Source organism: Gigantopelta aegis, chromosome 2 (assembly GCF_016097555.1).
Source record: "Gigantopelta aegis isolate Gae_Host chromosome 2, Gae_host_genome, whole genome shotgun sequence".
Classification (NCBI taxonomy): domain Eukaryota; kingdom Metazoa; phylum Mollusca; class Gastropoda; order Neomphalida; family Peltospiridae; genus Gigantopelta; species Gigantopelta aegis.
The window spans coordinates 21960181-21975372 of record NC_054700.1 but is presented as its reverse complement, the minus strand read 5'-3'; the positions used below and the strand labels follow the sequence as shown (position 1 = coordinate 21975372).

The window sequence follows — 15192 nt, the reverse complement described above, 5'->3', positions numbered from 1 at the left end:
CAACAATGGTTATAATGTTTGTTTGATTAACTGAAGACACAACAATGGTTATAATGTTTGTTCTGTCTACTAACACCACTAAGAGCACACGGATTAATTAATCATCATCTATTATATGTCTATTGTAACACATTTTTGACATATAGTCACATTTTCCTATTATATGCACCGTCCCACAGACAGGACAGCACATACCACAACCTTTAATATGTCAGTCATGGTGCACTCGTTGGAACGAGATATAGCCCAATGGGCCCACAGAAGGCCATCGATCCCAAGCCGACTTGACATTAAGCAAACACTTTATCTCTGGGCTATGTCCCGCCCGTAACACTAGTTATATCAAATTGATTAAAAACCAAATGGATGACAAACAACAGTAGTTAGTCAGCATGCACGTCACTGCTACTGATTAAAACAAGTGGATGACAAACAACAGTAGCTAGTCAGCATGCACGTCACTGCTACTGATTAAACCAAATGGATGACAAACAACAGTAGCTAGTCAGCATGCACGTCACTGCTACTGATTAAACCAAATTGATGACAAACAACAGTAGCTAGTCAGCATGCACGTCACTGCTACTGATTAAACCAAATTGATGACAAACAACAGTAGCTAGTCAGCATGCACGTCACTGCTACTGATTAAACCAAGTGGATAACAAACAACAGTAGTTAGTCAGCATGCACGTCACTGCTATTGATTAAACCAAATGGATAACAAACAACAGTAGTTAGTCAGCATGCACGTCACTGCTATTGATTAAACCAAATGGATAACAAACAACAGTAGTTAGTCAGCATGCACCAAATGGATAACAAACAACAGTAGTCACTGTAACTGATTAAACCAAATGGATGACAAACAACAGTGATTAAACCAAATGGAAAACAAACAACAGTAGTTAGTCAGCGCTATTGATTAAACCAAATGGATAACAAACAACAGTAGTTAGTCAGCATACACGTCACTGCTATTGATTAAACCAAGTGGATAACAAGCAACAGTAGTTAGTCAGCATGCACGTCACTGCTATTGATTAAACCAAATGGATAACAAACAACAGTAGTTAGTCAGCATGTACATCACTGCTAGTCAGCATGTACATCACTGCTATTGATTAAACCAAATGGATAACAAACAACAGTAGTTAGTCAGCATGCACGTCACTGCTACTGATTAAACCAAGTGGATGACAAACAACAGTAGCTAGTCAGCATGCACGTCACTGCTATTGATTAAACCAAATGGATAACAAACAACAGTAGTTAGTCAGCATGCACGTCACTGCTATTGATTAAACCAAATGGATAACAAACAACAGTAGTTAATCAGCATGCACGTCACTGCTATTGATTAAAACAAATAGATGACAAACAACAGTAGCTAGTCAGCATGCACGTCACTGCTACTGATTAAACCAAATGGATAACAAACAACAGTAGTTAGTCAGCATGCACGTCACTGCTATTGATTAAACCAAATGGATGACAAACAACAGTAGTTAGTCAGCATGCACGTCACTGCTATTGATTAAACCAAATGGATGACAAACAACAGTAGTTACTCAGCATGCACGTCACTGCTATTGATTAAACCAAATGGATAACAAACAACAGCAGTTAGTCAGCATGCACGTCACTGCAATTGATTAAACCAAATGGATAACAAACAACAGTGGTTAGTCAGCATGCACATCACTGTAATTGATTAAACCAAATGGAAAACAAACAACAGTAGTTAGTCAGCATGCACATCACTGTAATTGATTAAACCAAATGGAAAACAAACAACAGTAGTTAGTCAGCGCTATTGATTAAACCAAATGGATAACAAACAACAGTAGTTAGTCAGCATGCACGTCACTGCTATTGATTAAACCAAATGGATAACAAACAACAGTAGTTAGTCAGCATGCACATCACTGTAATTGATTAAACCAAATGGAAAACAAACAACAGTAGTTAGTCAGCGCTATTGATTAAACCAAATGGATAACAAACAACAGTAGTTAGTCAGCATGTACGTCACTGCTATTGATTAAACCAAATGGATAACAAACAACAGTAGTTAGTCAGCATGCACATCACTGTAATTGATTAAACCAAATGGAAAACAAACAACAGTAGTTAGTCAGCGCTATTGATTAAACCAAATGGATAACAAACAACAGTAGTTAGTCAGCATGTACGTCACTGCTATTGATTAAACCAAATGGATAACAAACAACAGTAGTTAGTCAGCATGCACATCACTGTAATTGATTAAACCAAATGGATAACAAACAACAGCAGTTAGTCAGCATGTACATCACTGTAATTGATTAAAGCAAATGGATAACAAACAACAGTAGTTAGCATGTACATCACTGCTATTGATTAAACCAAATGGATAACAAACAACAGCAGTTAGTCAGCATGCACGTCACTGCTATTGATTAAACCAAATGGATAACAAACAACAGTAGTTAGTCAGCATGCACGTCACTGCTATTGATTAAACCAAGTGGATAACAAACAACAGTAGTTAGTCAGCATGCACGTCACTGCTATTGATTAAACCAAATGGATAACAAACAACAGTAGTTAGTCAGCATGCACGTCACTGCTACTGATTAAACCAAATGGATAACAAACAACAGTAGTTAGTCAGCATGCACGTCACTGCTACTGATTAAACCAAATGGATAACAAACAACAGTAGTTTGTCAGCATGCACGTCACTGCTATTGATTAAACCAAATGGATAACAAACAACAGTAGTTAGTCAGCATGCACGTCACTGCTACTGATTAAACCAAATGGATAACAAACAACAGTAGTTAGTCAGCATGCACGTCACTGCTACTGATTAAACCAAATGGATAACAAACAACAGTAGTTAGTCAGCATGCACGTCACTGCTACTGATTAAACCAAATGGATAACAAACAACAGTAGTTAGTCAGCATGCACGTCACTGCTATTGATTAAACCAAGTGGATAACAAACAACAGTAGTTAGTCAGCATGCACGTCACTGCTATTGATTAAACCAAATGGATAACAAACAACAGTACTTAGTCAGCATGTACATCACTGCTAGTCAGCATGTACATCACTGCTATTGATTAAACCAAATGGATAACAAACAACAGTAGTTAGTCAGCATGTACATCACTGCAATTGATTAAACCAAATAGATAACAAACAACAGTAGTTAGTCAGCATGTACATCACTGAAATTGTCTACTAAATTCAAGATGTCTGTAAGCTGCGAATAACGTCAACATTCGTCAAAAACATTATTTCAGTTGATCCTACAACTTGAGCTTATTTGTATTTTTTTTAGTTTCTGATTATGTTAACCTCGCTAAAGTTCTATGTCCCTAATATGCCGCGTATTTGGATTTCATCCAGTTTTAAGATCGCTAATAGTTTATGATTCACAGTATTATAGGGACAGTTACATATATACATGTATAATGTTTTTATTAGTGTCCCAGTGATCGATTATAATCTAAAATTGATCAACTGGATTCAAGTACATGTGAAATCTACTGGCGTTTAGCTTGCTTTGATGCATATATATTAAAACAGAATAGATATCAGACTCGTAGGAATGATATCTGAAGAGTATGTGTGTGGGGGTGGGGGTGGGGGAGGGCAGACTCTAGTGTATTGGCGGCAAGCACTCTCCAGATTTTTATCTTTATTTATATAAAGTTGGATAAAAAAGAACATTTTAGTCCTTGGGGGTGGGGTAAAGGCCCGCCCTTTCCACGCAACCTGCTTCGTCCTGGCCTTGGTATGGAAGCTAAAATTAGCAAAATATGGTTGATATTAGTCCATGATTAATAAATGATTAATAAATAAATGTGTTCTACCGGTGTCGATTAAAAAACCCCAACTTAAAATCAATCAATTTGACACAAAAAGATCATATTGATTTATTAATCATCGGCTATTGTGGATGTCAAACATTTGGTAATTCTGACACATACATGTAGGATTAGAGGAAACCCGCTACATTTTTCCGTCAGCGGCAAAGGATCTTTTATATGCATTTTCCCACAAACAGGATTGCAAGTGACAGTCATCCTACAAAGTGGAAGGATTTTATCTACCTCCCCTCCCTCTCCTTCCCCTCCACCCTGGTCATTAATCTAGGCAATGTAAAGCCTTGAAGGTAACACTATACTAATTAATTTCCGGCTGGGTCGAAGTTCGAGGTGTAAAAAAAATTTGTTTTATCTGGGCTAAAAATATATACAATTTTAATTCATCTAGTACCACTGTGTTAAGTAGCCTTGTGCTTGGAACATGTATGGGTTACATGTAAAAAAAAGGACTCAAATTTTGTGCAAAACTAGGGGTGTTGTAAAAACATCTGGTTATACCGAAAATGAGCCATGGAAGTTACCATTTTCTGCAGTTAATACTTTGAGGTAGGGGTTGTAGTATTGATATTTATGGATCATAGTTTGGTTGATATATTGCATATAGTGTTTTTAAACACAAACGTTAACATGGTCGCCTATGGGATTTTAATTGGTATAGTCCAACCTGAAGACTTCTGTCAAATATCTAATAAAGGGAGAGAACTGTCTTTAATTGTTACATGTAGTTAGCAGGATGACATCAACTGTATTTATCAAGACCTTGGGTGGGTTGGACATAGCCCAATGGTAAAGCGCTCGCTTAATGTGTGATCGGTTTGGGATCGACCCCCCCCCCCCCCCCCCTCGCTGGGCTCATTGGGCTATTTCTTGGTCCGGCCAGTGCACCACGACTGGTATATCAAAGACCGCGGTATGGTCTATCATGTCTGTGGGATGGTGCACATATATAAAAGATCCCTTACTACTAATGGAAAAAAATGTAGCGGGTTTCCTCTCTGAGACTATGTCAAAATTACCACGTTTGACATCCAATAACTGATGATTAATAAATCAATGTGCTCTAGTGGTGTCGTTAAACAAAACAAACTTATCAAGACCCAATTTTTGTCTCCCCAAAATTGGCTAGGTATGACCCTGAATACTAATAACTACCATACATGTAACGAAGGGAGAGAACTCTGGTTAACGGTTACCTTGCATAACGAAATCAACAGCACTCAACAGGTCGCCATTTCTGTTTTCGATAATGTGCACGGCTTCGCTCTCGGAGAATCGACCACGGAATAACTCTTGAAGTCTACGTGCCTAAATGACAATTTTAAACAAAAAAGTAATAAAAAAATTTAAAAAGGAAGAATTTGTATAATACCAATTGGTTTTCTAGTTTTATCACAGAATGCTGCTGTAGTACTTCAAAGTACACCAATACTTTAAAATTGTTATAAATGTAAACAACCACTGGTTGGAACGAGAAAAACCCAATCAGTTGAACGAAGCGAGCGTTCAACCGACTGAGCTGAATCCCGCCCTTTTGACATTAGCAGTAAGAGGTTTTTAATGCACTTTATCCAAGGCAGGACAGCACATACCACAACCACCACCTTTAATATGCCAGTTGGGATGGGGAAGCCCAGGAAGTTCGATCCTACATGTGTGACTGAAACACCTCAGAGGATTGCTCTACCAACTGCACTAGATCCTGTTCCTTGGTCTCAATCGGAGCTAAAAGATGCGGGGTTTGTTCTTAATTGGGTCCGACTTCGACCTGTTCCCTACCACATACAGTCATCCACCCCCAATATATAATATTTGCTCCATCACCCAAACTATAAATCAAATACTGTTTGATGGTGAATATAAATGAATGGAACCAATCTACCACCTATGATTTTGAAATAATGTTGGTAACATTGTGTAAGTTGCATACAACGCTGGGGTGAGGGAGGGGTGTGCAACCGCTCCTGGTCTAGATCACATGACTGGATAAAGCCGCACGATAGTCAACAAGGAAGGCAAGCTATCGCTCGATAGACTAGTTTTTGCACCTACTATTAAATAAATCTGGTATTATAGAAGACGATGGTATCAGTCAAACTGTTTCCTCCCCAACACGCACTTTGTTTAACTTTGTTTAGCTTTAGCTTTGCATAACTATTATGCATGGTTGAGTGAACCCGAATTTGGGTCACCCAAAAAAGCGCAGCAAGAGTTCCTTATTTTCTTCCATAACAATTTTAGAATTAGTTCAAGGTTAGGGTTAGGGTTAGCGATAGTTATATACAATACCTTTTAAAACAATGTGTTCTATAAAACCAACATAATGTTTATATTTCGTAATCCAGTATCGCTGTGTTTTGCCTTTGAAAAATTAGACATTTTGGCTGTTGTGTGTAGAATGTCCTGGTAGCAGAAAAATAAATTGACCAATCAGCGTCGTGTGAAAATAGGTAAGAAATTGGATCTTTGACAGGAATTGCACCTACATTTATCGTGCACGTAGACGTTCGGTTCATTCCGTCAAAATACACCCTATGAGATTTATAAGTATTAAAATGCAGTTTCACGTATTGATCTACTGCGTGGTCGGTTGGTTGGAGTACTCGACTACAGTCCCGATGGTCTGGAGTTCGAATTCAGGCCTAGCACTACGTCGTCTGAATGTTTAATGCAATACCCAGTTGATATGGCTAATTCAATACCCCAAATGCTCACCTTCTTGTGTACGTTAGCGGTGTCGTCAACCCCTGCCGCAGTCGCCATAGCTGCACGGTGACAACTTGACACAGTCTTACCAAACAGCAATTAACGGGACTGTCAATTTCCGAAAAGAGATAGAAAAAAACAAAACAAAGAAAAGATAAAAATTAGACAAAACTTATTCGCTGCCGCCATATGAATTATATATCTCTATCCATAAAACAATCTGATTCAAATTAGCAGTACATAGTAATTAACCAGTGGAGCTAATTTTAATTAGATTGTCCATAAAACAGAAACCCTTCATATGTGTCCATGTGGGACAGGGCTATTCCACCCGAGGGTACATAAAAATGTGGGGGTGGGGGGGGGGGGTTAAATTGTCAAGAGTAGGTTTTTGTTTGGGTTTTTTTTTGTTTTTTTTTGTGGGGGTTTTATTTTATTTAATATATATAAACCATCGCTGCTGCTGCTGGATCAAGAAAAGTGTGGTGGTGTCACATGCCCCCCCCCCCCCCCCCCCCTCCTCCTCCCACACACACACCGCTTCCTACGCCAGTGTATTTTAAAACTAAATGCGCGTGATGGTTAAGTACAAGGCTACTGTTTCTAATGACTGTTACATTCGAATAAAACTAAGTGTGGACATATTTATGTGAACACATTTTCATTTCATAACGAAGTACACAATAACAGATTACCCCTGCGCGTGCTGTATCCTCACCATGGTGCAGGGGTGTAACAATCTCTTTGAGAATGGCCAATACAGCACACATTGAAATTTCGAGTAAAAGTCAGTATCTATCTGTGATATTTGTATTTTTGCACAGTTCTTTACACTGTTTTTATTTGAATCTTGAATTTTTATATTGATGTTGATCATCACCTTATTTGTTATCATTACTATAGTTTGACACCCAATAGCCGATGTATTTTTCGTGCTGGGGTGTCGTTAAACATTCATTCATTCATTCAATAACAGATTATGTGTCCTAACTGCATGCCGATGAACCAATCCATGTTAATTGTAATTTAATAGACTAAAATGTTCACTTGTCACGAGCGTAGGAAGATATCAGAAATGGACACACACACACACACACACACACACACACACACACACACACACACCACTATTTGCATTGCCAGTGTGTTTGCGGTTGTGTCCTAATGTATGTAGCAGTTATTGTTCATTTTCTTCGTAATGCCTTTTTTACCCCGAACGTACGGAATTATTGCACTGGCGTAGAAAAAGGGGACAAAGCCCCCCCCCCCCCCCCCCCCCCCCCCCCCCACACACACACACACACTTTGTAGCTGGGGCGATGGTTTGTATATATTTGGGTTAAGCCTACTACAAACATTTGGACAACAAAACACCTTGTTTATACAGATTCCGATATTATAACCTGTATTATAAATAGGAAAATTGCATTAATATGTAATTTTAGTCGTCAAAAATGATAGCCTATGTTGCTCATAAACGTATTAAAATGGATGCAAACTATAACAAGTTGTCTTCGCAGCCACAGTAAATGCAGATCCTAACAAGGTCAACCACTAATAGCACTATTGGGAGAGCAGATAACTGGGAGAACCTTTCAAGTAAAGATAGAAATATGAAACTTGGTACAAATGATCTCCATATGGCCGCCATACTGTCCTACAAATGTTCATTATTTAGATGCATTTTAATAGAGTTTTTAGATATTAGTCATTTTATATTATTTTATATGTTTAAAAACATGCTGAACTTAACGCCTGATATGAAAAAAGGACCTCTGATGGTGGGAGTGGAAAATGTTGGTGGTCAATATATGGCAACCTTCCCAAAATATGGGCACAAGTAGACACCAACCCGGCACAATTTCCAGAGAACATTTTGTTCAGTATCACGTCGCGATTCGCTTCGCAAGTTTCAGAGATCGCTACACAATACTAAAACATTAAACAATAATTGCTAATCAATTATTTAATATACTAGAAATATCGCTAATCAAGGTTTTGAAAACAAAAGGTTCCCTTAATTTCTTGTAATTTCGACTGATGAATATATATATATATATATATATATATATATATATATATATATATATATATATATATATATATATATATATATCAATTGTGCGATGAGCCTAACCGTTTTAAGAAGGGTGTGGAGTTGGGTAGGGCGAGGTTGGGTTAGTGTTTTAAAAGGGATAATGACTACCGACTAATCATTCTTGGTGACATAGTACGATATACATGTAGGACTACTCACATTCTTTTGTGGATTCCAGGTCGTCACTTGCCGCCATGACAGTTCTACCATCGACCCGTTTATACCTGTTTAGTCGGGTGACGATCGAAGACTTCCTCGTATTGTCGTCGCTAGCGATATATCAGTCAGATTGTAGGAAAGTGTTTTGAAGTAGTTACTAACTCATATTAGTAGGCACGAATATCAGTGAGAGGGGGAATGTGTGTGTGGTGTGTGTGGGGGTGGGGCGAAGGTATGTATGTGAGGGACGAAGGTGTGTGTGTGTGGGGTGGGGGGGGGGGGTGGAGGGCGGGATGCACTGTAACGCAACTTTGCTACTTCTGCTGTTACTGGTGCCGCTGCCACTACTACGGCTACTACAGGGTTGAAAATTAGCATTCACCCGGCGGCTCGTGACAACCTTTTCTGGCTAAGGGCGACTAAGAATTTTACAAAGGTAGTCCGCTGGGCGACCATCGATTTTAGGGTCTGGCGAGTATGGCACTAGTTAAAAAAAGAAACACACTTGTACTAAATCGAATGTGACAAAACACACTACAGGTCTGGCAGAAGAAGACATAGAACATGTTCTATATTTTGACAGTGCCAAAATAATAAATAAAGATAAAATTCATATAAAAACATATTAATTTATTAAGTATTAGACCCATACCATCTTAAATAACATTTTATTGGGGGGGGGGGGGGGGGGGGGGGAGTTCAATGTAAATTAAAACAAAAATTATTTACAAATTACATGTACCATCAAACTGCATAGGTGAATTCTTTTTTTTTTTGATACAGGTTTTAAGGCCATTGATGGAACATCCAAGGTAATCTGAATGACAAAACCGTAGTACATCACCAAGGACGTATGTCTTCGCAAAGCAGAGTCGAATAATGGAAAAAGAGTAGATGATTCCTTATATCTCTATCTAGTGCCTCGTCTGTAGGAGAACATCCACCGCCGAGGAAATCATTTCCTGGGAATTTCACACACCCCTTGCATCGCCACAAAGTTTATCCATCCTTCTTGCATCGCTGCAAGGAGGACTGCCACTCCCAGACTGATTTACTAAAGAACGCGCAGTTCTGCCTTCAGTCTCTTTGTACTACATTATCTTTTACTTCAGAGACAAGGCAAGTCAAGCAGCATACCTTGGGTGTTCTAGCATTTTGGTTTTACCACCAGTATTAAACATGAGATTTAATATGTATAATTTGATGGTATTTTGTAAAGTAATAGTTTTATTTATACAGGATTTCTTTTTAAATGCTTTTGTTATTTGAGTTGGTATGGGTTTAAAATATAATGACATTTTAACTTTATTCATTATGAAGTTAAACGCCAATTCATCGGTTTTCTTTTGACGCAAACGGACTATACGGTGAGCACATGGTTATTCTTTTTAAAGAAAGTTTAGTTTCGATTTTGGATCTTCAGTTAAATTTCAGTGTGATAATTGGAGGGCTAGTTGAATTTGAGAAGGGCCAGTAAGATTTTTCTTCAACTGGTTCTGCTGGCGACGATGGTTTTCATGTTAAGTTTGAACCCTGCTACTACTGCTGCTGCTGCCGCCGCTGCTGCTGCTGCTGCCGCCGCTGCTATTACTATTACTACTATTACTGCAGCAACAGCAGTAGCAACAGTAGTAGTAGTAGTAGTAATAGCAGCAGCAGGAGTAGTAGTAGTAGTAGTAGTAGTAGTAGTAGTAGTAGTAGTAGTAGTAGTAGTAACAGCAGTACTCAGCAGTAGTAGTAGCGATGGAAGTATCAGATGCAACAGACGTAGTAGAAGCAGCAGCACCAACTGCAGCAGTAACAAACACGTGATCAGTAACAGCAGCAGTTAAAGCAGCGGTAGTGGTAACAATAACAAGTTCTTTATTTGCTTTGAGTTTTACAACTCATCAGCTGGATACATTACATAAATAATACAACATAGTTATACAAAATACACACGTGCAAAACAATGGTGGGTGTGATTTATATATAAGCATGGACAAATGAAGTGATATAAGTTACATTTATTACATTAACTATTATCCTGCATTAACCGATCTCTAATTGTATTCGCTTGCACTATATATTTTCCTAGGTTATCCAATTCCTTATTGTTACCGGTGGTTAATAACTGTATAAAACGATACACACTTGGCCGCTTATAATAATACATTTTTATATATTTACAACGCAAATCTTTGTATTGTGGACACTCTATTATAAAGTGAAATTCATCTTCTATAGCATTAGCGTTACACAGAGTACATATTCTTTCTGATCGTTCAAAGTTTCGATACCTGCCAGATTCTACATTTAATTTATGAGCGCATATTCTAATGTTATATATTTGTTTTATATAACGCAATCTTAAATATGCTTGTAATCTAAATTCATTTAATAAATGTTGATATAAAAGTCCTCTAGACGTTGTCATTGTTTTGCTGTAACATAATTGCTTAAACGTATCTAATATCCTTTCTTTGATTATAATGCAGATACTGTCGTCAACATACGATAAATTCCAAATATAGTTTAATCCAAGTGAATACAATTCGTGCCCAATGTTAATTAACCAATTATCGTTATAGTGTGCCATTTCTTAATATATACCCCTTAGAATACAATTTGTAGTGTTACGTAATTTTATCCAATATTTAAAAAGTCTCAGTTTTCTTGTTATTTGAAGTGGAAACCGTCCCAGTTCACTATAAACAAATTCGTTACACGTTCCTTTTCTTACACTCAATAATCTTTTACCAAATTGTATATATACTTTTTCAACATCATGACCCGAGTGAAATCCCCAAACTTCAGCACCATAACAAAGGATAGAGTTAATATATGTATCAAAAACAGCAAGCATTGTTTTGATATTGAAGAAATTGTTCCTGCATACATGCAATATTGAGAATAATACTTGTCCTTGTTCTGCAATCCGTTTCTGTGTACGTGCAAATTTACCATTATAGAAAAATAAAACGCCAAGATAAATAAATTCATTTACAACCTCTAGTTTACATCAATTAAAGTACCACTTCTCATTATCTCGTAATTTACCTCCGTTTCGAAAAACAACAATTTTAGTTTTATTTGTATTGAAAGTTAAATTCCAGGTTTGGGTATAATTAAACAGAGAATTAATCATTTTTTGTAACCCTTCTGGTTTTTCAGCTAACAGAACCATGTCATCGGCATACATTATCAGGAATATGTTTAACATTTGTATATCGATATAAGGACAGTTGTCTGATATTAGCTGCATCTCACAGTCATTGACATACATGGAAAATAATAATGGCGACAACACTTCTCCTTGAAATAAACCATTTTTGCATATAAAGAAATCAGAAATTACATTATTATATTTTACACATTTAACATTTTGATATAACGACCTTATTATAGCAAGCATTTTCCACTTACACTTAATTAATTTATACCATAAATATTGTATATTTACAAAGTCAAATGCTTTTTTGTAGTCAACAAAACAGCAATAAAGTCGATTTTATGCATTACACACTGTTTATTAGGGACTGTAGAACGAAAATTGCATCCACAGTGGACAAATGTTTTCTAAAACCAAATTGGGCGTCAGTGATAATATTATTTTCAGTGTCAAAAATACATAATCTTTCATTTGGTATATTAGTGAACAATTTACCTAGGCAGCTAACTAGAGTAATACCTCTATAATTATCCGTGTCGTTGGGATTTCCCTTCTTAAAAACAGGCACTATACATCCAACTGACCAACTATGAGGGAAATGACCGGATTTAAAAACAGTATTAAACAATATCAACAAACATGGCATCAAAACATTCATACAATTAATAAAATATTCGTTTAAAAATCCATCATAGTCACATGCTTTGTTTTTCTTTAACTTGTGAATAGCATTCGATATTTCACTCTCGGTGATGTCACTATCTAATAAGCTACTCACCGAGTCATCAGTATAAAGAGTATCGTAATTGGTTAAAAAAGTTATCTACCTCACTGTTACTTGTTGGTTCTTTTAAAGCCAGATTTAGAAAATTATTATAAAAGTCGTCATTACGGAGTTCTGATTTAACATTATTGTTACGTTTCTCAAACTGTTTGTAAAAGGATTTTGGGTTATGTTTCCGCAAATAATCCAGCTTGTGTTGAGACGTGTACTGTCGTTTTAGTCTGCGTTCTAAATGTTTGTAAGCATTTTTCGAACTAACAAGTTATATACGATTTTCTTTCGATTAAACACTTTAATTGCCTTTCTGTATTAAGCGTATCGTTCTTTACATATATCATTAAACCAAGATTTATCTTCTACTTTAACATAACGGTGAATTTTTCCTTTTCCACTTAAATTTGTTTTAACAGTACAATGAGGTAAAATAAGATCGTTGAGTTCATGTGTGAATGTATCTACACATGTATTAACAGTTTCCTGGCTATTACAATTAACAGTACATATATTTATCAAGTTATCTATATTTTCAACAAGTTTATCAACAATCTCATCATTGCACTCATCATTCCATTTTATGCTGGTACGTGTCTGTTCATTCGTTGTCTCTTTAGCTATATTATATAACGTTGTGACTGAAACAGAGAAACATACGGGTGCGTGGTCAGAAAAACAATTAAATTTACCAGACTCAAACTGCTCTATTGAATGATAACAGGATTCATGTACTAGGACATTGTCTATAAGACTACAGCCATTAGCATTATAGAATGTAATACTACCACCTTTGTCACCAGTATGCCTACCATTAACGATTCGCAAGCCACTTGACTAACAAAGCGATAATAATTTTCTTCCAAACTGGTTTACAGTTTTATCTTCGCTACGTCGAGTAAAATCAATATCTGATAAATACGTGATGACATTTGACAATAAATGTAAAGAACCTTTATTTAATCTATCGTGTACGACTATTAAAATCTCCAATGGCTATAATGTCTCCCAAGTCCTTATATTGTGCTACATATTCTTCAATAATTGTAAACACGTCAGTGTCGTTGTTATCGTAGTATGCACTATTAATGGGGGTGGGGGGGGGGGGGGGGGGGGTATGTAATTTACAAATATATATACATCTTTTCCAACATTCCTTTCAATTCTTAAAATAACAACACTGTCGCATACTGTTTGAATACAACTACAATAGTCTTTGAGACATTCTCGTATATATATGACAATGCCTCCGCCTTTACCGTGCACTCTTGGTATGCAATATGTGACGTAGTTAGGTAGGGATATATCACAAGAGTCATTAGAGCCAGTCCAACATTCATATAAGCATATAATGCATGCTTACAAATTACATCTAAAAAATCACTTTCTTTTAGTTTATTTTAGTTTATTTACAAAGATCTGCACACATTCCAGGATATAATTTTTAAACCACCCTCTGCGAACCCCCCCCCCCCCCCCCCCCCCCCACACACACACACACGTTGTCTGGTTACTGGATTCACACGGTGCAGATGGGGCACGCTGGTCACTTAAAACAGACGAGTTCACACGTGCTCGTTTTGGAGTCGGAAGCAGAAGCGGTAGTAGCAACAGCAATGCTAGTAGTAGTAGTGCTGGATCTAGTGCGATTACTTCTGTCTTGATAAACACTTGTTTAATGATTTTTCGTTACATAAACTAGTTGGAAACAGGACATATTGGGCGTCTGGAATGGGTTTTTCCCCCGCTAATCATACCTACCGTATTTTTTACCCCTACCCTACACGTTTTTAGGAAATGAATGGTAAAATGTGATTTCATGCATAAATATTTCATAATAATTGCAGTTGGGCCTAGGATCCACAAACTTGATATGAAGGTTGGTAAAGACCGGAAGAGGAACCCTATCGATTTTGGTGGACGCTAGGTCGAAGTCACAGTGACCTTGGGCAGTTAAACTGGTTCCGATCAATAACGAGAACAGTTGGATCTAGGGTTCTCAAACTTAATATAAAGGTTGGCCATGACCAGTAAATGACCCTTATCAATTTTGATGTTGCTAGGTCAAAGGTCAAGGTCACAGTGACCTTGAGAATTTAAGCGCTTTCTGATCAATAACTTACATGTCAGAACGGTTGGATCAAGAATCTTCATTTACTCTTTATGCGGTATGACCATGCCTTTTCGTCGCATACAGCTATATCTGGGTGTATGCTATAAGCGTACGCATAACGCTCACAGGTGTGCTATATGCGGCGCTACAGTGCACAACAGATGGAAGGATATGTTTTGTTTAACGACGCACTCAACACATTTTGTTTACGGTTACATGACGTCGGATGACATTGTACTAAAGGCTCATTCACACTGGATGCCGTGTGGCGCGTGCGGTACGGCTACACAAATTAAAACACACTATTTTC

The 15192-nt window shown here is 37.3% G+C and overlaps 1 protein-coding gene across 1 annotated transcript in view; it reads right to left on the bottom strand.

Annotated features, from left to right (window-relative positions):
- The window catches only part of LOC121387741 (shiftless antiviral inhibitor of ribosomal frameshifting protein-like), a 28761-nt gene extending 19873 nt beyond the window's left edge, over positions 1 to 8888 (bottom strand). The window contains exons 1-3 of the mRNA XM_041518943.1: positions 8844 to 8888; positions 6596 to 6694; positions 5077 to 5188 (exon numbers count right to left, since the gene is read on the bottom strand). Of these exons, the coding sequence (XP_041374877.1) occupies positions 5077 to 5188; positions 6596 to 6643 (160 nt within the window). The 5' untranslated portion in view covers positions 6644 to 6694; positions 8844 to 8888. The remainder of the gene's footprint in view (positions 1 to 5076; positions 5189 to 6595; positions 6695 to 8843) is intronic.
- Between the last annotated feature and the right edge of the window lie 6304 nt (positions 8889 to 15192).